At 41.3% G+C, this 26,912-nt stretch overlaps 1 protein-coding gene across 12 annotated transcripts in view; it reads left to right on the forward strand.

The window, feature by feature from the left end:
* syne1a (spectrin repeat containing, nuclear envelope 1a) overlaps positions 1–26,912 on the forward strand; it is a 139,972-nt gene that overhangs the window by 62,270 nt on the left and 50,790 nt on the right. For 11 of the 12 annotated variants that reach the window (XM_016669422.1, XM_016669460.1, XM_016669419.1 and 8 more), the window contains 22 exons: positions 35–171; positions 5,005–5,182; positions 7,046–7,228; positions 8,873–9,016; positions 10,183–10,338; positions 11,671–11,835; positions 11,984–12,156; positions 12,250–12,403; positions 12,515–12,658; positions 12,867–13,031; positions 13,749–14,066; positions 14,685–14,840; positions 16,682–16,852; positions 20,365–20,691; positions 21,402–21,554; positions 21,669–21,836; positions 22,167–22,343; positions 23,732–23,878; positions 24,057–24,182; positions 24,272–24,448; positions 25,937–26,202; positions 26,358–26,514. In XM_016669422.1, coding sequence (XP_016524908.1) covers positions 35–171; positions 5,005–5,182; positions 7,046–7,228; positions 8,873–9,016; positions 10,183–10,338; positions 11,671–11,835; positions 11,984–12,156; positions 12,250–12,403; positions 12,515–12,658; positions 12,867–13,031; positions 13,749–14,066; positions 14,685–14,840; positions 16,682–16,852; positions 20,365–20,691; positions 21,402–21,554; positions 21,669–21,836; positions 22,167–22,343; positions 23,732–23,878; positions 24,057–24,182; positions 24,272–24,448; positions 25,937–26,202; positions 26,358–26,514 — 3,942 coding nt within the window. The remainder of the gene's footprint in view (positions 1–34; positions 172–5,004; positions 5,183–7,045; positions 7,229–8,872; positions 9,017–10,182; positions 10,339–11,670; positions 11,836–11,983; positions 12,157–12,249; positions 12,404–12,514; positions 12,659–12,866; positions 13,032–13,748; positions 14,067–14,684; positions 14,841–16,681; positions 16,853–20,364; positions 20,692–21,401; positions 21,555–21,668; positions 21,837–22,166; positions 22,344–23,731; positions 23,879–24,056; positions 24,183–24,271; positions 24,449–25,936; positions 26,203–26,357; positions 26,515–26,912) is intronic. The other variant, XM_016669455.1, reaches the window with a different exon arrangement.

Raw genomic sequence — 26,912 nt, forward strand, 5'->3', positions numbered from 1 at the left:
GGCTTGCTTCTTCTTTCTGCTTGGCGTCGTTCAGGATATTCTGGAGGGCTTGCAGAGCGCCGAGCCGATGGCAGAGAAGTTGAAAAGCCAGCTGAACGACCTGGTGCGATACTCCAGGGACCTGGGCTCACAGTCGGACCGAGTCACGGCAGTCATCAAACAGCACAACAGGTGAGAGGAGGGTTTCCCGTGCTGGGCCGTAAAAGTGGAGGAATCCGTACGTGTATGTTTGTGTTGCTCCCAAGCATCAGGAAAATTCATCAGTAATAAGCTGATGGTCAAGCTAGCATCACAATTTAAATGTTTGTGATATCCCAGTTGCAAAGAACTGCTTGGACTCAATATTTAGCAGGTCTGATGCATTTAAACTTTTTTTGCCCGTCACATTTTTGGCCAGTTGTATGGACTTTAGCTGACCTCTATGAACACGTCTGGCATAGATCTTAGTGAGCAAGATTCTGAAGCTCAAGAAGGAGTTGTGGTGGAAACAACATAGAAAAGAAACAGAAAACAACAATATTGCTGTTTGCTGTGTTTGATGATTATATTTATCGTGGATTGATCAGTGTAAGTTTGTTTTTCAAACGTCATTGCATTTCCTTTTACCAACTGTGTTTTTGTTCTATGTGTTATTTCTTTCTTTATTTTCCTGATAAGGACTTCATGGAAAATACTGAAAATTAGAAGTGGGTCTCAACTGGATGATAGTTGGAAATTGAGTGGAAAAACCCTCCTAATGCCTTTTGAATATATTGTACAAACACAATTGCTTATTTGGGATGCTTTGGTAATAATATTCTACTTTTATTTTCTATTGGCTTTCTGCTTCCCACCAAGTTTCATGAAAATTAGCTTGTTTGTTTTGACAAATTAACCAACTTTGCAAGTTGCATAGTAGCTTTTTATGTACATAGCTATCTTTGCTTTTAATTATCTGACCTCTTATGAGAATACACTAATTATGTGGCTATAAATCTCCAGTATTTTTTGTTGTTTGGAGGATGAGTTTTATAAACTAGGAGGGAAGCATTAAATGTTTTACGTACTTGACTCTCAACAGCATGGTCACTTGCCTACTTCTTGCTTGGCCATCTCTGTTCGCCGTCCTGTGCTTGGTCTCCATGGTAACTAACTGTTGTAACAGGTGGGCAGGTTTTGGTAGTTACTTTGACATCATAGCATCACGGTAAATGTCCCACAGCAGGACCACTAACTGGTGTTCAGGACAGAAGGATGGTAGCTATTAGCTCTCTCATATGGCCAGATTTATACAGACTTTTTATGGAGTCAGTCAAAAACAAAAGCGCAGCAATTTCTTACTGGTGGATATTCAGGCTGTATTTAAAACTGTAAATAATCCATCATGGTATCTCAGGGTAAAAAGGGCAAAAAGGAGTTTTGGTGCTACTTGCATGTTGTTTCATGCAAGTAACACATAAACTCTTGTGGTTCTCCTTTCCCAACCTCCATCTCTAAGCGCACAGCATCCTGTGGATCCTCAATTAGCAAACAGGCCATCATATATCATTGAAGATTGTCTTAATTTCTATTGAGACTACTGTTCTAGCTTTCAGAGTAGGCTAGCTGTGCTACATTGCTAATGATAGCTTGCATTTAAACATCAATTGCAGATTAGTTTTAGCAGCGACACTATTTTCTGTTCTCTTTGTTAGCCCACAGCTAGCAGCACTGTCATTTGCAACAATTTTTATATATAAAAACATATGATTTCTTTGTTACTGGTTCCACATGTCCCACGTTAAAGAATTAACTGAATGCATGGTGGTTCTAGCGTAGCAGATGAACGTCGTCAGTAATAGTTTTCCTAAAAATGGTCCCTGTTTTTGCTGATATGACATTAATGTGTCCACAAGACGTGTCATCACTCATGCAAGATAAAAGAAGCAGCAGAGGCTCATTTCGCTAAGTGACATACTATCATCTTGTTCACCTTTGTTCAATTGTGTCGGTTTTGTGTGGGTATTTTTTGGGGAGAATAGAACAGGCCTGCTTTAGTTTAGTTACCATTCTCTAATTGCCTGCTTTGAAGCCACAAGTGAGCCTGTGTTTGCCGAGGCCTTCTTTGTGAACACACCATGCAATGCCTTGTCAAAATACAACTGTGCATGCAAAGGAGGACGCATGTGCACAGCTCTTCATAAAAAACACACTGAAACTATCCATGACGAGAAAAAAAATCCACAGAAATGTGTATATGTTTTGTCATCCACAACAAAAAATAGAGTGAGGTCATCATGCTTTGAGCTATGAGTCTTTGATTGGCAAAGAAGCAGCTTTTCCTAATTACCTTTCTTGTCAACCTGACACTGACTTGGCCTGTGCACCTTTTTGCACCTGTCCTAAATTAAGCTCTGAAAAGAAGAGTGAACAGAGAAAGAGACGAGTCCTATGGGAAGGAGGAAGAGTAATCTACCCTCCTTTTCATAGAACGTGCCAGATTTTTGTCTGTCACAGCATAAATAAAATGCCTCTTTTACACAAACCATCCCCACTGTGCGAGCCTTTCAAGTCTCCATCACACTATTAAAACTCAAGGTTGTCTCTGTGACCATTTAGGTGTTTGGCTTTTGTTGTTTTTTTTTTTATGTCTCCCTTTGGACGCTTCTGTCCGGTTAAACATCTGCCCACCTCTTCAGTTCGTTCCCTCCCTTTTAACCCACTTCAATCTGCAGAAATTCAGTGATTTCTTTTTCCTTGTTTTGTGGTCCTGCACATCATTGTTTGCAACCTGAGTTGAACAGCACACACTCACCATTCCTGTCAATGAATTAGGTTAAAAAAATAAAAATAAAAAAAGGCAGTGGTATTTTATCATGTTATTTATGGTTCTCTGTTTAACAATGGTACAGACTTGTGCAAAAAGTTTACTTGGATTTTGTTTGTTTTGTTTTGCTCACAGTACAGCAAGTTAGTCTAAAATTAATCACCTGGACAATAAACAATGGCTTTATCAGTTTTTTAGCCAATTTATTAGATTTTACAGGGGCAAAACCAAGAAAGGTGCTTTTAAATAAAGAAAATTCACAATCAAAACTTGCTTATTTATTTTGTAGCCAGAGGCTTCCTATCTAACTAGAATTAAAATTGATTTTAAGATACTCACAACCAGTCCCCAAATGCAACTTATTAAATACAGGTAGCAGTTTATTAGTTTCTTCTTTTGGTTTGTAAATTTCCTCGGAAAGTTTTCTCCACAAGAAGAATTAATTCTGACAAAGGGATTCAGGATCAAGTTTACAGCTTTAAATGTACGATGTATGAATCTTGCTTTTATGTTTTACTTTGCAAAAAGTTGGACATGCGATGGAAAAATAAGAAATAAATAGTAAAAATAACTGACACATTACAAAGCAAAAGGAGACTGTTAAAGTAATGTAGAGGAGATAAAATGACCTTGCTTTTAACCAAGTTATGGATAAAAAACAACATTTTACACCGTTTCGTTGGTTCCGTCCTTTTATTTGCATGTTTGATCCACTTGATGTTGGTTTTTTTTCATTTGCATGTTTCTTATGCTCTGAAAATGTTTTGTAAAAAATAATCTTTAGACATGTTTCTACTTCCACTGGGCATTTGTGTACTTGTACAACCAGGAATCCACTTAACTGAAACAAACCCTTTATTCTCATTGCACTGTTGAACATCCGTGTTGCATTTAATTAGTGCAGAAGCATATGCTATGTGAAGGATGTAACGCTCCAGCACACCATCCTAACACATTTGATCAGTTTGTAATCAGGTGACTCAGTTGCTCACTGAATTTTTTTTGGGACATTATGGAGAAAACTGTGAAATGATTACAGCAACTCTGATTATTCTACCAAAAATATTGCAGCAAACTCCCCAATATCTGCAGGTGTTCTGTCTCCACTCAAGTGCATCTTTGACGATGTCAAGGCAAAAATAAACTTTTCAGTCCTTAAACAGTCGAACATTGAGGATTTTCAATATACACAAAAGGTAGAGTGCCTCAAAATGGACACTCATTGACATTTCGGCCATTGTAATTCATTTTGTCTTGGAGAACATCGTGATAGCAGCTTTATGTTTAAAAACTCACTAGCATAGAAAGGATTGCTGGAATAGAATGAGTGTCGGATATTAAAGCAACAATTGTTTCACTTGCAAAACATTTTTGTCATTTGTTTTGAAAATAAAGCTTAGTCTATTCAAAGGTATAGGTATTCAATACTGTTATTTTTTCTAAACAATTTATTCCCCGTTTCTCAATTAGATTTTATTGCTTGAAACAAAAAGCTGTCTTGCGTAAATTCTCAAAATGTTTAGATTTAACACATCTTGACGACTCAGTATTACAAGCATTAAGGCAACATAATGAAGCCCTTCTATTCGACACAAGTTTTAAAATGGCTTATTTATTTACAAGAAAGCTTTCTATGCATAGCATTTAAAGTGTGATTACTGTGTTGTGGATTTTTTGTGTGTTTTTTTTTTTGTTTTTTTTGTCAGTATTGGTGCGGTAAGAAATGAACAATAGACTAAAAAAAAACCCTCAGGCTGTTATAAGTTCTTCTTTCTCACCTCTCAGCGTATCCTCCTCCATCTCACACGTTTTCTTACAGAAGCAGGCTGTCATGCCTCGTTCTCCCCATCATGTCACCCCTGTGAACTCTTGCCCCTGTCATATGTTGCCTCTCACCCCCCCCTCCCATGCGGTGCCCCTTTTCCACCATCCCCCATGCAGTATTCCCCTCTTTGCCCCAGCGCTCATTCATTCCACTTCACCCACTTTGCCATTTTCTCCACCTGGATGTTTCTCACAACCGATCACATGCTTGCCTTGTATATAGTTAGAATAATCTGAAAGGTACGCACATAGTCTTTATTTTTAGAGACATGTAGGAGGTTAACGGCAAGTTCTCTGAGTTTAGCTTTCTTCTGTTTTTTTTGTTTTTGTTTGTTTCCCATGGAGATTGCAACCTACGAGCAACAGATTAAGGATCATTTTTCTCTTCCTCTCAGTCTCAGCCTCCGTGCGTCCAGGGAGTGTCAAAATAAGGAGCGCCTGCTGGAGCAGAGGTTCCGTGCAGCACTGAGAGATTTCCAACAGTGGCTGGTCAATGCCAAAATCAGTACCGCCAAATGCTTTGATGTGCCGCAGACCGTCACAGAGGTCTCCACTGCTCTGCAGAGAATCCAAGTAAGCAAATCAGGAAAAACTGCAGTATTTTCTTGAGAATATGTGTATGTACTCATATTATAGTATATCTACTCTATTGCCACTAACTCTTGCGTACAAAATGCAAATGTACCACTTTGTTAAAATTATTTACTTATTCGTTTTTTTTTTCTTGTCTGCATTTTGTGAAAGTAATAAGTTTGACATGGAGAATCCAAAAATAAAAGCAATTAATCACAGTCAGAACAGGAGGAGACTGTTGCTACTTATTTGAAATGAATTGTGCATATTTGATCATTTAAATATTCAACAACCTGTTTAATGCTGGCAGACTGCAGGACAGAGATTACTCTGATTCACATTGTTGCATCTTAAAGCTAATAGAGAACATTACCATCTGGTATTATTGCAGTGAACTAGCAATCGGCATGAGTGACGCAATGATGCTTCCACTTAATATCTATTGATATAGAACTTAACCAAACATTGTAGTATTCAATTAAAAAGCTGCTAGTGTTTTTCTCCAGTCTTCAGAGAAGATCAGAAACTTTGACAACCCAGTAAATGCATCGCTGCCAGACATGAACTAGTGCTGTGTTTTATTCTCTCTCTCTCTCACAGAGTGGCTGCTTTAACATCTACAAAGAGAAGAATAATGATGTAATAAATGTGTAATCAATCCACTTTCAATAGGACTTCCCTCACGGGATGACTGTTTGAATATCTTAACTTTAGACTGGCCTCTTGCGGGTTTATTGAACTCGTTGGAAGTGCCTGCGTTAGCTGCAAATAGTTAGAAATGGTCTAAAAAGAGAGGAAGGAAAGCTTCACGGCAGGTCTCTTTGCCATTGTAATTTTATTTTTTGTCTTTGTGTGACATTTTGGAAGCCTCCATGGTTCTGGCTCAGACTCAGGTGCTTATCAGGCAAGGTGGTCACCTCCACATCTCTGCAACCTGACAGTTAATTACCGCTCGGTCCGCTAACCACAAAAGCATCAAACGAGTGAGGTTTCCATTTCTGCTCAGCTCTTGTTTGAAGACAGTAAGGACTCGGTATTACCCCTTTGAGATGTTTTGTTTTTGTTCAGCGACTGGTTGTGATTCAGGAGTTATTTAATTAGCAGGCACATTGTCTCAGACTGCCAACACGGCAAAAGGGCGCCTTTAAAAGATTATTTTCGGCCTTCTGAATATCTAAAGAAGCACTTTAGAGGGTTTTCGTGCAGCTTTAAGGAAGAATATGGAGGATAGAGGAATACTGAATCAATCATGTTTTATTTATTATTGACTTGGTGAGGAATGTGGAACAATGTTTCCACATGGCTGACCTCCAGGAGGGTCGGCGTGGGAGGGGCGAGGGCATCCACTGTGTCATGCTTAATTGGTGTTGTACAGTTACACTAGCTGGCAGAGAATGGCGCTAAGTGTGGAAGACGGTAAATGAATGTTGAGCAGGCAGACAAAACAAAGAAAAGGAGCGATAAAGAGATGAAGACTTTCCGAGCCTGTGTTTGAAGAGGCCGGAGCCGTAGTCTCTGTAAGCGATGTGCTGACTGCACAGATGGTGGAGTGGTCCCCGCTGCGCTACTGTCATCAGCTCGACTACGAGGGAGGGGTGTGTGCGGAGGCTGCGTGTGTGCCTTTGTATACGTGCACATCGTCGGTGGGTAGCTGTGTAAGAAACCAACATGTTTCAGGTTCACTGACTTTCCTTGTCTCCGATAGCATCCCTGTGCCGACGTAAGGGGAATTAGTAATGTCTTAAATATCAGAAAACATTTACCTACAATAAGTTATCATTGTCCTCTTTGTTCACTTCCACGCCCTCATTCTTTTGTGTAAACGGTGACAGCGCCTTTGTCTTTGTTTGCGCATCCCTTCAGGAGTTCTTGAGTGACAGGGAGAACGGCCAGGCCAGACTGAGTACAGTAGGAGCCAGCGGGGAGCTCCTGATGGCCGTCGTGTCCAAAGATAGAGTGGAGGGGATCAAGGCCAAGGTGGTTAACGCCCGGGAAGACTGGAAGAGTCTGATGAACAACCTGCAAATGAGGGAAGATGCTCTCAAGGTTGGTTTCATTTGGATGCCGTTTGCTTAGCTAGACTTCAATAAAAAAAAATGCCTCGCTCCACTGAAGTGAGTCCAGATCATCAGTGCCCATTTACCAAGCTTCAGAAGATGTACTAACTCAAAGTTTTGTGAAATAACAATTTTTATTTTATTTTACTGAGGCTTTTATATGTGTTTATTTTATTTTTATTTTTTTTTACAAAGTAACGCATAATTGTGAAGTGTTTTCAAGATTATTTACAATAAAAATTTGAAAATTGTTGTGTTCAACCTGCTTGGCCAACCTTTCACTGCTAATACAGCTACTTGTGTGTTGGGGTTTTTTTCTCTACCAGCTTTTCACATTTAAGGACGCTTTTTTTCCCCTTCTCACCAAAGTAACTCAGACTCAGTCAGATTAAACAACAATGTTGAAGTTGTGCCACAGACTCTCTATTGGATTTAGCTGTGGACTTTGTCTAGGCCATTCCAGCTCATGAATGTAATTTAATCTCTGCAGCTCCTCCAAAATTGCACTGGTTCTCCTGGCTACCTTTTGAAATAAATGTTGTCTTTGTACTGACTGCCAGTTTAGCTGGTCATACCTTACTTGGTTTGCATTTGTGCAAAAACCTTTTTCATTTTCAGATTTAACAGTGCTCTGATAAATGCTCAACTCTTGGGGTTTGCTTTATGTCTTGTTTTATGTCCCCATGCCGTTATCCCTGACCTGCCTGCTGTGTTTCTTGGTCTTCCTGATGCTGTTTGTTTACAAATGTTCTCTAACAAACCTCTATATGCAAATTCGGGGACTTCTAATGGAAAGGTGTTAGACCGAAAGCGGCCGAATGCAAATGCACGCCGCACGTTTTAGTTATACTTGCTGAAGATTCTGAAACCAAATGAGGAGAAGCAGCATTCAGTTTCTATTCACCACAGATTTGGAACAAACTTCCAGAAAACTGTAAAACAGCTGAAACACTGGGTGCCTTTAAATCTCAACTTAAAACCCACCAGTTTAGAGTTGCTTATGGCTAAATTAGGGTTAGAGTACGGGTTTTGATGTCTTCGATGTTTTTAATGTTTTTATCTTTTTTTTAAATCTATTTATTAATTTCTTTTTATTTCTCTTTCTCACTGTTTACGTTTTAATGATGTAATGCCCCCCGGAAAACGTCCCAGCTAAACTACGTTTTACTAAAGCCCTACACGGTTTAGAGTCCCAGTTGAAGGCATTTCAACTAAAAACCTAGAGGTTGGAGTCCTTGTCAAACGGTGTTTTTGACTAAAGTCCCAGAGGGTTAGAGTCCCAGTTAAACGACGTTTAACTGAAGTCCTAAAAGGGGTGCGGGTTTTAATGTTTTTATCTTTTTTAATCTCTTTCTCTTTCTCACTGTTTATTCATTGTCACATGCTGTTTTTATTTTAGTTATGTAAAGCACTTTGAAATGCCTTGCTGCTGAAATGTGCTATACAAATAAAATTTGATTGATTGAAAATATGTATCTCATTTCTGCTACTTCACGATCACGCACCACTGTGCGTGATTGTGAAGTGCTAGAAAATTGTTGCAATTTTCTAGCACAGAAAATTGCAACAAGATGCAGAATAATTAATATGTTTAGTGTTGCGAGTCAAGCCTGTGTTTGTGTTACATTTCCAGAACCTTCAGTCCCAGATGACGGAGTTCGAAGCCAGTGCTGAGCCTGTGCAGGACTGGCTCAACAGCACAGAGTCCCGAGTCCAGGAGAGCAGCGCCCGACTGCACGACCTTCCAACCAAGAAACATGAACTCACCAAACTGCAGGTATTTCGTAGCCAAAAGTCATTTTTGACACGCTCCCTTGAATAATGCTTGTTCAGGTGTGACCGCTTTCAGAAAACTGCATTAACGCTATAATTGTTCTTGGATATTCATGAGGCCATATGTTAGTTTTGCATCATTTCATGGTCACTCCTGGAACAATTAATTTTGTATATCTTGAGGGCATTTTTAATTCAACTGCGTTACGCAGAGAGGGAGCTATTTATATTTCTCTTTCATGCCGCTATCACCGGTATTTTCTCATTTCCTGTTTTCATTTAAGCAAACCCTGTCATTACAACACAAAGTGAATATTAAGTAGGATAATAAATGGTTACCTCTCCATTAGATATGAATCCCTAAAGTACCAATTTGAAATCCTTGGGGAGCAGAAAAGGACCTAATTACATTTGTTGAGCACCAGTGGATCAAAATAGAGCCGCATCTTGACACAATAGTCAGAGGAGAAGTCCAGAAATCTAATTAATTCTCCTTTCTGTCAGAGCTGAAGTGCTGCGTGGCTAAAAGACCTTTTTTCTAGGAGTGATAACAGTGTCTGGCAGACACAGGAGCAGAAAAGAGGCACGGAGCATCAAAGAGATAAACCTGACAACATAGGAAAAAATGTATCAAGCCCATCTCAAAGCTCTGTGCTTATCATTGTGGCTATTTTTGTATTTGTTCTGCTGCCGCGGTAGCACTTCCCATCGTTGGCTTTTGTGTGTCCCCGCCAGTAATTACATTTCTGCCCCCCTCGCAGCACCTGAAGTACAATACAATACAATACTAGCAGGCTTCGGTGTTTGTACCTGTGTTGGCAAAATCCTCTTTATCCTGTCTCTACCGTACCTCCCACCTTCGTATTATTTCCCTGCTCTGCACTGCGGTGTCCAAGTGAATAACAGCGTTTCTATTTAAAAGTGAACATCTGGAGGAAAATATGCTGATTTTTGGATTTTGACGTTCTGTGAGGTCTTGTTTTTCTTTTCCCTCCACCCTGCATCCCTGCTCTGCGCCTCATGTTTCTGTCGTAAAAACATCTGTCATTTTCTGTGTTAATATCGCTCACAATCGACTATCCTTTCTCGTCTGTCACGTTTAAACCTGCACTCCTAACATCACGTTGCTCCATCTCTCTTTTACCCCCACCCTCCACTTGCTCTGTAAAGTCTGTGCTGGAGGAGATGGCCAGTCGAGAGGTAGAGCTCAGCAAGTTGAGGGACAAAGCTCATCATCTCTGGGAGGGACAAGCAGCTGGCAAGGGCTTCGTCCACAGAGTATCTCAGCTGTCAGCGCAGTACCTTTCCCTCAGCAACCTAACCAAGGTAACGCTGCTTCTACTCTGCAGCTTTCTGACTCAAACCCACCAGCATGCCCTGCATCATTCATGCTCTGCCAGTAGCAACTGTACAGCTGTCGGTCAAGTCATGCTTTTCTGTGTGTTTGCTGTTGAATCATGGATTATTCTTTAGCTATGCAGGAGCAATGTGTGATTTTTCTCAGTGCGTGAGAAAACTTTAGAGACACACCAATAAAAAAAAAAATAAAAAAAATGTTGGTTGAGTTCCTACCAGCACTTTTTGTAAACCTTTGGCCTGCTAATACCAGTTCTGATTGATTCTGGTTTCTCTTTTAGAATCTGAAATATAAGAAGAAATCTTCAACCGATTCCAGACATTTCATTAAAGTGACATGACATTTTGATAAATGTACAACTTTTGTGATTTTCTGCCGCACAACGCTAATTAATTTTGATAGGATTTTCCTACTAGCATTTTATAAAAACCCACTAAATGTTGTGAAAAGCTGCCCAAACCTTTTATTTTCCCAACCCGTTGTGTTGAAAAGTAGCCCGTTTGAGTGGAAATCCAGCCAATCTAAAAGCACTGAGAACAACTTGGCAATACGATGTGTTTACTGACTGAAACAGTGTTGGAGTTTTGAGTCATCTGAACCAAAGGGTTCAAAGTCAACCATTTTCAGTCCACATTCAATTTCTTGGTGCATTTCTATAAAAAATGGTATCTAAAGAAATTTACCTGAGCACATGAATCCGTCTCACCTCTTAAAGGCCCTTGAGGCTGAAGCCTCATTAGCATAAAAAGGCCAGTGCTTTGTAGTTCACCGGTTCACTGTTAAAATGCTAGAGCTGAAACATGCTTCTGCTTTGAACCTGACCTTTTTGAAGCTTTCATTACGTCGGCCAGACTCTTGTGATTTATTTGATGTATTGTGCTGCAAACATAACAGTGACCAAAAACCACTTACTCAACAACCATGAGAAAACCCCTGCCATGATGAATGGGTTTATTTACTTTACAGGCTTCGCTAGAGTAGCTACTATTTTTATATCTTCTTCCCTGTCAGACATTGGAAGAAGGAATTCAGGAAAATAATTATAGCTTTCAATGTGCCTATTCTTCAGTTTCTTGGATGTTCAAAACATGCAGCGTATCACTGTAAACTTTAGCGTTTGCTGCATGATGAGGGGGGATGAGCGAGTCTCTGGAGACATCTCTTAGCGTAAACAAGGCTCATTTCAAACAAACAGAACAAGATGGAGACTTTTGATTGTGCACAGACTGTAATTCTCTGATCTCGCAGAACCAATAAAGGGTTTTGAGTGTGTTTACGTTGTCGTACTCTCATATCTGCAGGATAAAGTCTCCAGGATTGAACGCATCGTTGGGGAGCATCAGCTCTTCTCTCAGGGGCTTAAAGAGCTTCAGGACTGGGTGTGCGAAGCACAAAGGGTCATAAGCACCTGCAAATCCACAACTACGGACAAGAGCGTTCTGGAGGACCGCATGTTACAGCTGGAAGTAAGATTAGACATGATGGATGCGTTTCTCCCAGTTCTGTAGCCGAATCTTTCTGGAGACAGAAATAACATTGTATTTTTCATGTGTCACGTTCAAATATTGTACACTTTGGCAAGTTATTTTGCCTGTTTCTGTTCTCCATCTCTAGGCCTTACTTGCTGCCCGTCAGGAGCGGGAAATCCAGCTGAAAATGCTCCTGACCCGGGGAGAGGCGGTCCAGAGGAACACTTCAGCTGAGGGAGTCCCAGTGATCCGCAAACAGATCCAAGACCTGAAGGACTCGTGGGACTCGTTGCTTTCTGCCTCAATTCAGTGTAAAAGGTGAGCAAAATCCAGTTCTTTCCATTCCTGTATGTCCTTATTCACACTTATTAGCTTGATCTGTGTCCACATTGCTGTGTTTAACTCTTACAGTCAGCTGGAAGGCTCTCTGTCGCAGTGGACCAGCTATCAGGAAGATGTGGAGCAGTTTGTGCAGTGGATGGATCGAGTGGAAGAAACTCTGAGCGGCTCGGACAGACAATACTCAGAGATGAGAGACAAAACTGCCAACCTGGGAAAAACAAAGGTATTTCATGCAAAGACTAGCCTCCCATAGTTTGTTACATTATTTTATGCATTTAAATATATGCTCAAATCTTTTGAATGATTGCCTCACCTGTGTGTATTTATATTTTAGCTTCTCTACGAGGAGGTTTTGAGTCATAGCAGTCCTCTGGAGACCATCGCCACAAAAGGCTCCAACATGACAGAACATTACACAACTCGGCAGGAGGTTCAACAGCTGCAGAGTAGATACAATGCACTGAAAGAAAAAGCTAAGGTACCTACTGCCAACATCACATTAGATTTCTCCTCTAAAAATATTTGAATCGGTGTTCATTCCTGCTTTGTATAATCTTAAAATTTTTACCTGTTTTGTAATTCTCTTCCCACATATGTTTGACATTAGAGATTTAAAGCACGTGCAGAACATTGGAGTAGAAAAATCCAACCTTACATTGATGTGTCTAACATCTGTGACCTTGCAGAATGCTGTAAGTAAGGCGAAGGAGCTGGTTATGGTCCATCAGGAATATCAGCGAGGACTGCATGTGTTTGAAGACTGGCTGGAGCAGGAACAGGCATCTCTGGCTTTGCTGTCTCATCCAGAGGGAAACGTGGATACACTTGAAAAAACACTGCAGCAGCTTCAGGTCAGTAATTGTCTAAAAGTGGTGTATTGTGTGTTCAAGTCGAACATTAAGGGGGACTTGTAATGCAAAATTCACATTTTGCTCATTTTTATGCTTCCATTTGAGTCTTTACTGCTTCTATAAACATCCCAAGTAGTTTTTAAAAAATACACCGAGATGTTTTTTGGCAATAGGTTAATGATTTTGGTGTCTGGACAATGAGCCCATTTGATGGTCACTGTTACCTAGCAACACCAGCCAATCCCAGCCCCATTACCTAGCAACCCAAGCTGAGCTCCAGCACATTTGGTTTGTTTGTTTTAACACTGTAAGCGCTGTACAATGGCTGCTGGAAATGACAAGAGTTTTGTTGTTGACTTATCATCCACAAACCCCTTACTGCATTTTTGCTGGTTGTGCAGGAGGCTCTACTTCTGCTTTTCAAAGATATACAGTTGTGACTGCCCAATGTGTTTGCAGTCAATTTTACACGTGAATTTAAATATATAGCTTATTTGTATTTAAAGTGACAGGTGGCCCTAAAACAGCTGAATATGAAAGGATCTCAAAATGGGTAGAACTGACCAATCTAAAATCTCATTATCTAAGAATTATTTTGTGCATATTCCCATCCTAACCTGTTCAAGGAAGAATAATAGGTCACTTTTAAAAACACACATTTCCTTAAAGTTTATTCATACTTTTCTGTTACACATATATATTTTTTTTGCTTTCTAGAGCTTGCAGGAAAGCTGCTCAAAGGGCCAGTCTTTGCTGGCTTCAGTGCTGACCAGCAGAGAGAGAGTGATCCCCTGGGGCGTCCCTCAGATTGAAGACCGAGCTCTGGACACCGCAAAGCGAGAGTGGGCATCCTACCAGAGCCGCCTGGAGGAGACGCGGGGCCAGCTGCACTCTGCGCTGACGAGACTGAGGCAGATGGGTCACAGGTTCCTGAACCTGGCTCAGTGGCTGGAGGACACGGAGAAGATGGCAAGCATCAGAAACAACCGGAGGTCCGACAGAAACACCAAGCAGAGCCAGCTCAAGAAACTCCAGGTGAGAGAAAGGGATGTCTTCTGAAACTTTATTTAAAACTCCAGTTTGTGACAAATTTAAGAAAATACGGTCACATTTTAATCATTAAATTAAACCTATCATGTATCATTTTCCCCTCCACTTCAAAATTTTTCACTACTTTGTGATGGTTTATATCACAATAAATTCTAATAAAACATTCCAAGTATGAATAGTCTAGACCCAGTACGAAAAGATCACCAGTAAGACTTTTATATATAAATAATTGAATCCCTAAGCAATTTTTGGAGTTGTGAGTTGATTTAGATTTGCCTTTTGACTGACAGCCACACAAACTTGACTCCCAATTTACACACTCCTGGTGCATTCACTAGAGTGTAAACGCCAAAGATAATTTTTTTCCTCTGTCAGAGAGAAAGCAATGAAGCATCTGCCACTTTGCACTGCTACACATAACTTATTTACATCCCAAGCGAAACTACAGCATTCCTCTGCTTGGTCTCCTCTCCTGGAACAATTTGCCTGCATCAGATTCAATATTTTCTGAATCTGTTTTAGCAGGTAATTAAATAATGGTTTCTCAAAGGATTTCAATCAATTTAATGAATATGGTTTGTTTATCTCTGTCCTTGTTTTCAGGGGTACCTTGAGGCGGTGCTGGCGCGGCAGGGAGAAGTCGATGGCCTCTCATCTCTGGCCCAGCAGGTTCTGGAGGAAACCTACATCAGCAGTCGCATCAGTGTGACCGCCACCCAGCTGACCGCTCGCTACCACTCCCTTCTGCTCAGCATCCAGGTCTGACCCTCTCAGATGTTTGATACGTGTCATTTCAATGAGTCATATCTGCATTCTGTTGAGTTTTTAACTTCCTTCCATGTTTTCAAAGAATGGTTTTTGAATATTTTTTTTCCATCGGTTTTGAACTTTACTTTCAGATTTTTAGTTGTTGTTGCTTATTATTTTTTCAACCTGTTCACACATCACTTACTTTTTTTTTGGTTTCCAGTCATGTTACTGCATTATTTGCTGGCTACCATCCACTTGTTGTATTGAAAACTTTGACGTGTAAATATTCATACAGATTCTTATTTCCTGGTGAAGACAATACGCGCAAAATATTTAATTGACACACAAATGTAGCCTGGCCAATTGCCTTCCTGTGCGATTCTGCTCGCTTCACAGACATTTGGTGTTGTTGGAAACAGATGTGAACTGCTGCTTGTCGCTGCCCACAGTGGGCCTTTTCACACATGATTGTGCTTCTTCTCACCATGAAATCCACTCCAGTTTGGGCTTGTGTTTCTGTAGCGCCCCGCTGAAGGAGCGCTGGGACTTACCTCTGTGAGCCCAGCTTGTTTTGTCTGTATTCTCAGGTCTGGCCTCTCTATTTGTCCCCCCCTGTGGGGTGGGGGTTAAAGGAAAATCAATGGGGCTCTCCTGGTCAGGGACTAAAGCTGTAATTAAATGCAATCTCACACCTTGAGTCAGGTGTAAAAAAATAATTTTTTGTGCTATTGTTGCTAACATCTCTAGTTACCCTTCTGAATGTAGTGCATGTGCTGGTTAGTTTGCCTTTACTCCCAACCACTGCCACACCTATCCTCTCTTAATGCTTAAATTGACTTAGGCATGCATTTACTTACAGCCACACAGGTAACACCCCCTCATCCTGTGGATCCCTGTAATTATCCAGCAGGAAGTAGGGGCCATATGGGCCTGAGGTGGGAAGCTGTTATAAAAAAAAAAAAAGGTGTGCACTCAGCACTTTTGGCTAATTGGAGCTTCCTCACTGCAGGATTTGGAAGTTGAGTGAATAATGTGTCAAACCTGCAAGAAGCTTTCTCTATCCCTGTGCTGCTATTGACTCGAAACCTCAGTCAAGTGGATAATGCTTCAAAATATAAAAGAAAACCCACGCTGCTTTGAAGTGAAGGTATTGACACCGAACAGATGAAAGCGAAAGGGAGAAAGCAGGTATTTTCTGTCTTGACGCCGGATCAGAGAGCTTGTGGTCCGCAGTGACCGATGTCAGACTGTTGGGAAAAATCTCACACCTTGAAAGGAAAAGAAACATGGGATGCTTCTTGAATTTTCCCCAAAGTCAAATGCTGAAAAGTTTACTATACAAATATCTGTTTGTTTTTTTTTTTTAAAGTCGCCTGGTTTAAACAAAATCCGTCATATTTTGAAGAACAAAAACCTCTTTGTCTCCTTTCTCAGCTCAGAACTATAACCATGAACTTCAATTTATTTATTAATGATTCATTGTAATGTACCAGAAAGCAGTGGATAATTGTGACGTAGAAGCGGGATGATTCATTTTAAGTTGTAAAAAGCATATAGAGACTGGGAAGAAAACATGTTCATTTCTTTCCACCAAATGAAGTCTCAATTTTGGGTTAATTTAATACAAATATGCTTTGATCTAAACCAGCCCATTGTAGTGTTAGTTCTCCTCCACAGATAAAAATAACAAAAGGCTTGTGACCAGCAACCATGTCGGTTCTCATTTACTTTCTCTCTGTTTCTTTCTTTGTTTCTCACATTAAATACGTTGAAGTTTCTTTGTGTTAAATGCTGTTCATCTAATCTTTGGGAAAGCTATCTTCTAACCTTTGCTTCCTGCTTGATTTCAGGATATGATCAAGCAGCTGCAGGAGGAGCTGAAGAGCATGGAAGAGGCCGAAAGCCTCTGCATGTCATTCAGCGAGTGGCTTGGCTCGACTCAGAAAAGCTTCACAACACTGACGGATCGCTCTGAACCGCTGGACCGGCAAGCCATGGAGAGGAAGATGAAGAAATTAGAGGTATTGATCTGCTAGTCGAAGTTTGGGCTGCATTTATTTATGACGTCAGATGCCACGGCGTGTGGTTAGCATGAACTGTCGTTCTGTGTTTGACGCACCAAACTGCACGGGTTGAGAAAATGGCAAGAGTTTAACTTGAGTGAAATAATTGGTTCCTCCTAATATTATCAACAATTCTGAAATGTTTGGCCAATGAGATGTTTGTGGGAAGAGGACAAGTTAAAGAACATTACAGAAGTAGAAAGCAACACCTTTTTTTTTTTTTTTGTCTTAACGCTGCTCAGACACCAGATCCACTACAGCAAAAAGAAAAAAATCTGCACTATTGTTTGTGTGGCGTAGTTCACATCGAGCACACGGAGGGTTTGATGGGTATGTGTGTATCGATCGGCTCTTTATGAAGACAAAGCTGGTGCTGGTTTAGAGGAAACGCGGTATCAGAGAGGGACCTCCCACTGTGCGTAAGAGGATGAAGAAGAGTCGGTGTCAGGAACCCGCTGGCACAGACGCTGTAATTGATGCAGTACCCTTACCGCTCCACATCACACACACACACACACACACACACGCTCGCAGTTTTTTCTCGTTTCATCTCTAAAAACGAAGCGCAAACCTGAACAGATCTAACTCCAAAAAACCTGTGACTCCTATGTGGCTTCACACATTTCTTCCACTTCAGTTCTTTAGTATCTCGCCTCTCCTCGTCTTCCTCCCTGTAAACCAGTCGCACCACACACCCACACACCCCCACAACACTTGTGATACATCATCTGGTGTGGTCTTTGCCGTAATCCCCTTTCAGGGATCGATGCTCTGTCTCTGCATTGCGACCGAAGATGCGCGGCCACCACATGTGTCCTCCTAGTGCTGAAGATGACACACGAGCGTGCTTCATCACTTACTCGTCTCCTGTTGTGAGGGAAGCTGGGCTGTTCAGTGAGCCGGGACGATTACGCACCGGCACACAGACCAGACGTCAATAGCTGTGTTAAGGCCCATTAGCTGGTTTTGAACTTTATTTTTGGCTGCAAATGTGTTGGTTTGGCGGAAATTACTATTTGGCAACAGACAAGGATGTTTTCTTTATTTGAAAGTTGTTGCATTTTTATGGAACAACTGTGAAAGATAATTTCCTGAAATTGGTTATTTTCCTTAAAATAAAATTAAATATGAATAAAAACAGATTGGTCTTTGCACCCAGACCTCCTTTCAAGCCGGCAATTGATGGTTCAGGGTGATTTTTTTTTTCTTTTTTTATGTGTTGTGGTGGCCTTGATTAAGGTCTTAAGTTGATTCATGTTAATCTGTAATTCTAATTACTCTCTCAGCAGTTCAAATATTGCTTCAAGTCTGCTCAAGTCCAAACATGCCAAGTAAAATCGCTTTAGAGCGACATGTTTCAACATACAAAATTAGCTGTTTTAAATGGCCCTTGATTACTTTATTACTTTGCTTATAAGAATACAGACGTTGCAGTAACTTTTGTAAAGTGGTCTTCATAAAAGGCTTTTATTCTTTCTGCAAGTCACTGATGGATAAAGTAATTTTATGAACCTTGTTAGTTTACAGATTCAGTTTTTTGTCAATAAATTGTATAACCATTAGTATTTTTAATCAAGTCAGTTGATTAAATGGAAATAAACTGACCTACAGATAAACATAAAATAGCACAAAAACATTGCAACATTTTACTGTTGCAAGAGATTTGCACAGTAAAACCTAGATTTGAAACGAATTTGCATTTACAGGTTTACAATGATAACACTCTTGCAAAATTGTAGATTTTGAGTTGCTCATCCACTTGATTTTCAGAACTGAAGGATAAACATTAGAGTTAATTAAAGAACCCAAGATCTCATGCAGAATAAAGTCCAGAAGCTCTCAAGCTCATGATTAAACGCAGCACACAAAGAACTTGACTTGGATAATTGCGGGTACTAGACAGTTGAATCATAAAGGGCACTTTGTGTTTAGGACTTCAGATAATGTTCATTGAATTGTGCTAACTAATGACTCAAGGCCTCAATGTAGACAGAATTAAGCCAAATATCTGCTGTATAAATAGATAAAAAAAAAAATAGCATTCAAACTGAAATAGAATTTAGTGAAGTTTATTGCTAACCGTGTTCAGCAAAAACTGCAAGCAAAATCTCACCGTAAGACAAGAAGTAGTTTAAATTTAGACAGAAAGAGGAGATGATTAGCTATAAGGAACAATATGCAACTCTACAACAAATAGGAATTGCTGAAGACCTCCTTTGACGCAGAGTTGCATGAAATCTAAATATGAGGCATGTTGCTTGTTAAAGTGACAAGGCAGGAACATCGGAGATGGTGATCAGACCTGCAGCGTCGCATTAAGCAGGACCCAGAGACGTGTGCAAACACACGCAGGTCTCGTTATGTTCCCCACGGAGCCGGATTGAGAGCCGAGCTTGTTTGAGTGTGAGGTTACCGTCTCTGCTCATCCAATAATAGGCTGATGATGAAAGCTGTATGGCATCCCGTCGAGGGGAGGTCAGTTCATGTGTGCGCGGCGTTGTGTAGTGTTGCCCTGGAAACCCCCGTAGCTACTGTTGCCTGTTAAGGGTCTTTATAATTGGGTCCTCCTTTCATATTATTCACTGCGGTTCTTCCTCGCCGTGAACTCCCAATCCTTCTTCACGTTTCAGGATGGAGGTGTCAGCCTACCTGATGGGTTCAAAGCTTTTCAGAAGCCCTGCCAGGGCAGTTTGTGGCACAGGGCAGCACAGGAGGTGAAGGACAAAAAAATTAAAAACAGAGAAATAGCGCACTGAATGTAACTGAAGCTATGAGATAAATGTTCCTTAAAATAAAGAAAACGTATAATTTTGTATTCATTCTTGAGGGCCCCGATGCTAAGCTAGCCTTGCATAACGCTTCATACTCATAAGACCTTTTACACTGGGATTTTGCATAAACCAAGACAAAACACTGGATGATTTTGAAAGGGAAGGAAAACGGCACATTAATGATAAACTGAAAAATGTGGCGTGAATTTGCATCCATCCCAACTAAGTCTGAATTACTGCTAGTCCAGCTCTTTTGGGTGAGCTTGCCTTTTTTTTTTTTCTTTTTTTTTTTTTTGGGGGGAAAATATCTTAACTTATTCAGATTGCCTGCATATGGTCAATGAATGGCAATTTGCCACAGATTTTCAATTGAATTAAATGTGAACTTTGACTAGTCCATTCCAACAGTTTGATCTAAACCGTTTCATTGGAGCTCTGGCTGTAGGTTAAGGGTTGGTATCCTGCTGAAATATGAACCTTCAAAGTAAAGGAAACTAGATACAAATGCACACTGCAATTTTTTTGTTTCGTTTTTATTTGTGAAAGTTTTCGAAAGCCACATATCATTTTTCTCGCCTTTGCTATTATGTAGTTCTTTGTTTTAATCTCATCTGAATCAGTTGAAATTTTTGATTATAATGTAAGAAAACATTCATAGGACTTAAATGCTTCTGCATATTTTTACTGTCTTTCAACCAGAACCTGCAGTCTGATCTTCAGCACGGCCACAATCTCCTGAAATCCCTGAGGGAGCGCGCGGAGCAGGCAGCCGGCTTCCTGGACGAGGCCGGAGCTGAAAGTTTAGGAGCTGAAGTTGAAGCGCGTCTCGCCCAGCTGGAAGAGCTCGCCGGGGGACTGAGGCAAGAGCGCAGCTTCCTGGAGAGAGCCTTGCTGCTCGCAAAGGAGTTCCAGGACCGATACAAGGCTCAGGTCCAGTGGCTCGTGGAGACCAGGGCTCTGCTCGGCTCGCCGGTGGAGCCCAAGGCTGAACTCTACCAGCGCAGAGCTCAGCTGGCGAAGTATAAGGTAAAGCAGGAAAAAAAAATTTATGCAGACCATTAATTCAGCAGTCTGGAAATTTTACACTTTGGTGATTTAAAAGGTGAGATGGAGCTGAATACTATTATCTTAATTGGCCATGAGTGACTGTGGAAAAATTCAAAAGTGAATACACTTAAAATAACTGCTGATCTAGCTGAGAGTCTTAATCTAACCTCGAAATGGTCCATAAATACGGCTTCACACAGCAGGTCTTCATGCTCAATTCATTTTTTTATTTTTTCTTGCTGAAATCCAATTTTTTTTTTTTACTTTTTTTTTTTCTGGTCATTCATACAACTAACTAAACCCAACCACAGTGCTACTTCGGTGTGAACGGTTTATGACCTGGTTGCGCAGAAGAAGAAAGTTGACGCCACACAGCAGCACACAGTTTATGGAAGAAGCTTTTTCTGGAATGACATTAAAGTTTATTCAGCAGTGGGACTGACAGTATTGTCACAAGGTCATATCAGCACGAAGGAAGCCAAAGTGAGCATAACTCAAGTAACTCTGTATAAGGACAGTACACCTGAAATGAAATTAGAAAAGGTAAAACAAGAGCATCAAACAAAGATAAGAAAGAGTGGTGAAAAAGCAACATTTTTTTAAATAATAGTCTCGTTTTAAAGCAGGGTTTTGCTTCCTACATGCTGACATAGTAATTATCAAAGAAATCTGTGTGTGTTTGTCCTCAGGCTCTCTTACAGATGGTTCAGTCCCATGATGGGTCCATCAGGTCTGTGATGGAGAAGGGAGATGCTCTCCTGGCTTCTGTCCACTATCCCTCCATCAGAGACAAAATGCACAGGATACAAAAGGACTACAGTGCTCTCTGCAAGGCTGCAACGGTTGGGAGCGAGTTCTGATGCAACGACATTAAGAAACAAAACAATTTTTTTTTCCAGTGCACGGCTTGATCTGCTTGGTTTACATTTTCCTCCTGTGCCGTCTGCGGCGTCCAGGCTCACGTGGAGAACCTGGAAGGCCAGGTGAAGGAACAGGAAGCTTACCACAACGAGCTGCAGGAAGTGGAGCGCTGGCTGCTGCAGATGTCCAGCAGGATGGTTACTCCAGATCCAAGCGTGAGCGTCAGCCTGGAAGCAGCGACTCAACAGCTGGCCAGGCACAAGGTGACAAATCGCATTATTTCATTTTTGCTGCCGTTTGCCATGTTGGTGACAAAATCATGCAGCTTGAGCCCTAATTGGATATTTGCTACTGAGCTATTTATTATCACAATGCTGATGTCTTTGTTCACTTCACTTCATTTTCTGTGTGGATATTTCGTAAAAATCTATAACAGATGTTACAGATTTAGCAGGCAGCGCTGTTTCCCTCTCCATAATTATGTTTCATGTGTTTTCTTATTTAGTCCTTCACGTTTAGAGAAAGTCCGTCTCACCAAGCAGTGCTCTGACTTGTTCTGCATTGAAGTTAGTCTCTTACTTGACCTTCTTCAGGCCACCATGGAGGAGATTGCGGGTTTTGAAGAACGTCTGACAGCTCTGAAAGAGCAGGGAGAGGGCCTGGTGCAAGGCTGCAGCGATCGCGTGCAGAGCCGACTGAGACAGCAGGTCCAGACTCACCAACAAGGCATCAGAGACAGCTACTCCGCCATCTGCAGCACAGCGCAGAGGGTGAGTAAGGAGCAGACTGCAAACGGAAAAGGAGGGAGCAAAGGAAAATGAGAGAAGAGTACGGTTCTATAAAACATTTATTATCCGTGGCGTATAGTGTTTAGTTGCCCACATGTGTAAAAACAACCACATGCACAGACAGGAGGTTGATAGCATTCCAGCAGCCTAGGTATCCACTTAATCCCAACCCGTTTTGACACTTAAACCCGTCTCTGTTAAGGCAGCCCTTCAGTGCCGCTTTAGAGGGCATAGCCAATTAAATCCGCCAAAGAAGAGCTCAGCAGCAGCAGCAGCCGCACTCAGACCCCACCAGCCAACATCACTAACTCAATCTCTCCATATTAATCTCCACAGATCCCTTGTCAACCCCACTTTTTCATGCCTGAGCCAGAAATGATCACACACAGCCATCCAGTAGATCTGGCTAGTCCCATAATCCAACCCCACTCTGTCATTTTGGCACCGTCTCCTCCATCATCGAAGCTCGCCCGTGTCCCGAGACACCACCTCCGCCACCGCACGCACACCCAATCTGGCATTGTGTGATCCAGCCACTTTTTACCGCGACACTGCTGGCTTCGCAACAAGCGCGCCTCCAGCGTTGTAATGGCTGCCAACTGTGTCCCAGCGCCACACAGCTCTAATATCCTGCCTGCCACTTGCCACCACACCAGACTTCAAGCCCTTGCCAAAGTCGCAGGGCAGTTTGCCAACACTTTGGCCCTCCCTTTGCTCCTCCTTTCAGACTCTCAAATTAACACTGTCAATCAGACCGTGATGTTTTGCTCTCCCCTGGAGGGCTTGGACGCCTCCACATTCAACACCTGTTAAATACAAAGCTGCGTAACTGCCTGTTTTTTTTTGGACAGGAGAGGGGTGGGGGTGGGGGGGGCTCTGTGATTTATTGTGTCTTCGAAGGTGCCAGAGAGGGGCCTAAATGGATATTTATAAATCTTTGTGCAGATTTTCAAGTAGATTTTGGTCCAGACTTTGACTGGGCCCTTCTGACACATGCATATGGTTTGATCTAAACCATTTTATTGTCCATCCTGTTGAAGCTTTTCTTCCTACATTGCGCTAAGTTTAGCTTCATCCATCATCCAGTGACTTCTGACCAGCTTCCTTCTCCCTCCTGAAAATGTTATTCCCACAGCATAGTGCTGCCACCACCTTGTATCAGTGCTGGCATTGCATTTTCAGAATTATTTTTCTGCCACACAGATTTTTCTCAACTATCTTTTTAGGCCTTTTGTTAAAAAAAAAAACACAAAAGAATGAGAAAACCGTAGCAAGTTACTGTATCTTACCAAAGGAATCCAAATTACTGATGTTGTGAAACGTAGTATTATACACCTTTGTTTTTTTTTGTTTTTTTCCTTTTTCTGCAGGTATACCAGAGCCTGGACCACGAGCTGCAGAGGCATGTCAGTCTGCAGGACACACTGCAGCAGTGCCAGACGTGGCTAAACTCTGCTTCAGAAAAACTAGACCCTCATCCACAACCATCTCTCAGCCTCGAGGAAGCTCTCCAGCAGGTCAAGAACCACATTTCTTTTTACTAAATAAAAATAATGTGTTTTTTAAAGTCTTAGAGTAATAATATTTTTTTTGAGTTTGCATGATTAGATGTTTTTGAATAGTCAAAAATAGAGAGAAATGTTGCTATTTTGCACAGTTGAGAGAGAAGGAAATGAACAGAAATGTTAAAAACAGGTGAAGCAGGAGCGAGCTCTCCAGGAGCAGGCCAGCACGTACCTCCAGCTTGTGTGTTCAGCGTGCGACCTGTCCGAACCGAGGGTCAGGGAGGCTGCTGCAGCCATCCAGCAGATCAAACTGCAGGCCAGTTCACTTACAGGAAGCCTTTACATCAAACGCAGATGTTTCGCTTTGTTTTTACTGGAGCGACTCTTTTGTATGTTTCCTGTTAGATCGAGGAGCGAATGCTTCTTTGTGAAGAGATGGCAGACAACTGGAGGGAGATCGAGGAGCAGAAGACAGATTTAGAGACCCAGCTCAGAGAGACGGAGCAGCAGCTTCAGAGCCTGATCAGGAGACCTGCAGAGTTGGAGCCAAAGATTGCACAAAACCAGCTGGACAAGGCACAGGTCTGTCTGCCTTCAGATTTAATAAGTGTGCCACAAGAAACGAAAAAGCAAAACAGGGAAAGACTTTACAGGAAAATGAACTCACAATTTGACTCACGAGCCTGCTCAATCCTTCAGTGTTTTCCAAATAAATGGTTGGATTAGGAGGAGCCCTGCTAATTAGTTTAGAGGCAAACAATCTGTTTTTTTTTTTTTGTTTTGTTTTGTTTTTTTCCCAGATCTGATTATGTCAGTCAGTCTGTTTGTGTAACTCTGCAAAAAATGAATCAACCTGGATTCGTCTGGTAAATCCTGTGCAACTTAAATCCAAATACAGTAACTTTGAATCAAATAGGTAGATTCAAATTCAATCAAACTTTTGAATTCAGTCTATTCAGATTATAGTTCAGATTATGGTCCATTCCATTAAATTCAGTTTATCATAAAATGAATCATAAAATGCCTTTTGTCAAAAAATATTTAGTAGAAAGGAACCCCATCCAATTCACTGATTTTGCAGCGATGCCTTTAGAGAGGAAAATCCTCCAGCGGGATTACCCTCAGGCTTTTTTTATTTGATTTTTTTTTGTAAGTGGTTGTGCATTTGGGCCAAAACAGGAAAGAGCCACAGAAAAAGAAAAACACTGTGTGAGGGACACTTTCTGTGGTGATGAAAAACGAGGAGTTATTGGCAGCCAGAGCTACACACAGGAAAGAGTCGTGGCTAAACAAAGAAGCTCTGAGCTACTTGAGCTTAAAAAAAAACTAGGGCCGGGACTTTAACACATTAATTTTGCTTAATTAGTTACACTGATTAAACTTACAAACGTCCCAGACCAGAATCTTTGTCTGTGTGTGTACCCTCAAAAATCTGACTCACAAGCGGCATCTGCAAAGAGCAGGAGTAGAAACTGGGAGTTAATTTTTGCTCCAAAAATGATCTGATGGGGCGCTTGAAAAGACCATTATTGTGTGCAAGTTGTACAAAAAGGAGATGGCCTATTTAAGAAGCTATTTAAGCCTAATATACCATCTCAGTGCAATACATATTGCAGCAAGCACAGATGTTCCCATTGTCAATTGGCAGGGCCTTAATTTCAGACCCTGTTATTAACTCAATTAAAAATGCTAATCAAGTTTCACCACTAATAAAAACGCAAAGTTTATGAATCTGTCCAGAGACTCAACTCAAGAACTGAGCCAGGATTACTTTCTATGCACAAACAGAAAAGTGCAAAGAGAAGAACCGGGCATTGGCAGCATTAGCTCAGTCAGTGGCTCAGTTCAAGATGGAGAAACAGCTGAACACAGAATCACCAAGTCGAAATTGAAACTTCTGATAGTTGATGGTTATATTTCACCACCATCACAATCAACAGTTTTTCTCATCTCTCTGTTTTACAACAAAGCAACACAGACCATACTCTGTTGTCAGACTGACAAATGGAAACACCCTAATGCCAATTTCGCCTTCCACCAATGGTGAATAATCTGCTTTCTTTCCTGCAGGAGTTTCTACAGCAGATTAGAGAGAAGCAGTCTGAGGCAGCGCGTTTGAGTGACGCCATCGGCAGGTTGACGGGCGGACAGGTCTCTCCTGCGCTGGAGGAGATAAGGAGGCTGAAGAGAGGCTGGATAGAGCTGGGCCAGCAGGCTGAAGAGCTGGAGGCACAGCGAGGGGAGGACATGCAGCGGAGTGGAGAGTACCAGGAAAGCGTCGCTGCTGTGGAAGAACTTTTCCATCAAGTATCCAGAGAATGGGACTATCTCGCCAGGTATCTATGTAATTCATTTTTCAGGTGTTAATATTGACTATACATATACATTATTTGTGCATATAATTGGGTCTATTATAGATTCTTTGAAGCTTGTACATTACTGTCACTTTTATAGCATCCTTGTTCCTTAAAATCACCGTTTATGTATGTAGGGCTGACACTGAGAGCACTAGTGAGCATCTAGAGGCTCTGAGGAAACTGGCCAGTGACCTAGATGAGCAGAAAGAAACCCTAGAAGACCTCAGGGACCAGAGACAAGCCATCCTGCCTCGACTAAGTCTGCTAGACAAGGAGCTGGTCAAACAGCAGGTGAGGGCATTACCATCGTCTTCAAATATATGCCAAGATATTCAGAACTGTAATGCAAATAATTAATTAAACTATGATTAATTGTCGATTAGTGGTTTATTAGATTAAAATTAGTTCCAACCAATCAACTTATAATTTCCACTTAGACCACATTTTAGTGTTGTAATTTGGCCTCCGTCCAGAAGAGGGCACCAGTGGACATACTCATGCAGAGTCAGATGATACAGAAACAAAGATGACGGGGAATACCAGAACAAGAAACAGAAACGGACCAAACGAAATCCAGATTGGGATGGAAAATGCACTTTATGGAGTTTCTGTTTGTTTTGAAATATAAGCACACGACAAGTTCGTTAAGTTCCACCTTAGCAGTGCTCAATCAGCCGAACTGAATGGTG

This window comes from Poecilia formosa, unplaced genomic scaffold (assembly GCF_000485575.1).
Source record: "Poecilia formosa unplaced genomic scaffold, Poecilia_formosa-5.1.2 Scaffold1, whole genome shotgun sequence".
In the NCBI taxonomy this organism is placed as follows: Eukaryota; Metazoa; Chordata; class Actinopteri; order Cyprinodontiformes; family Poeciliidae; genus Poecilia; species Poecilia formosa.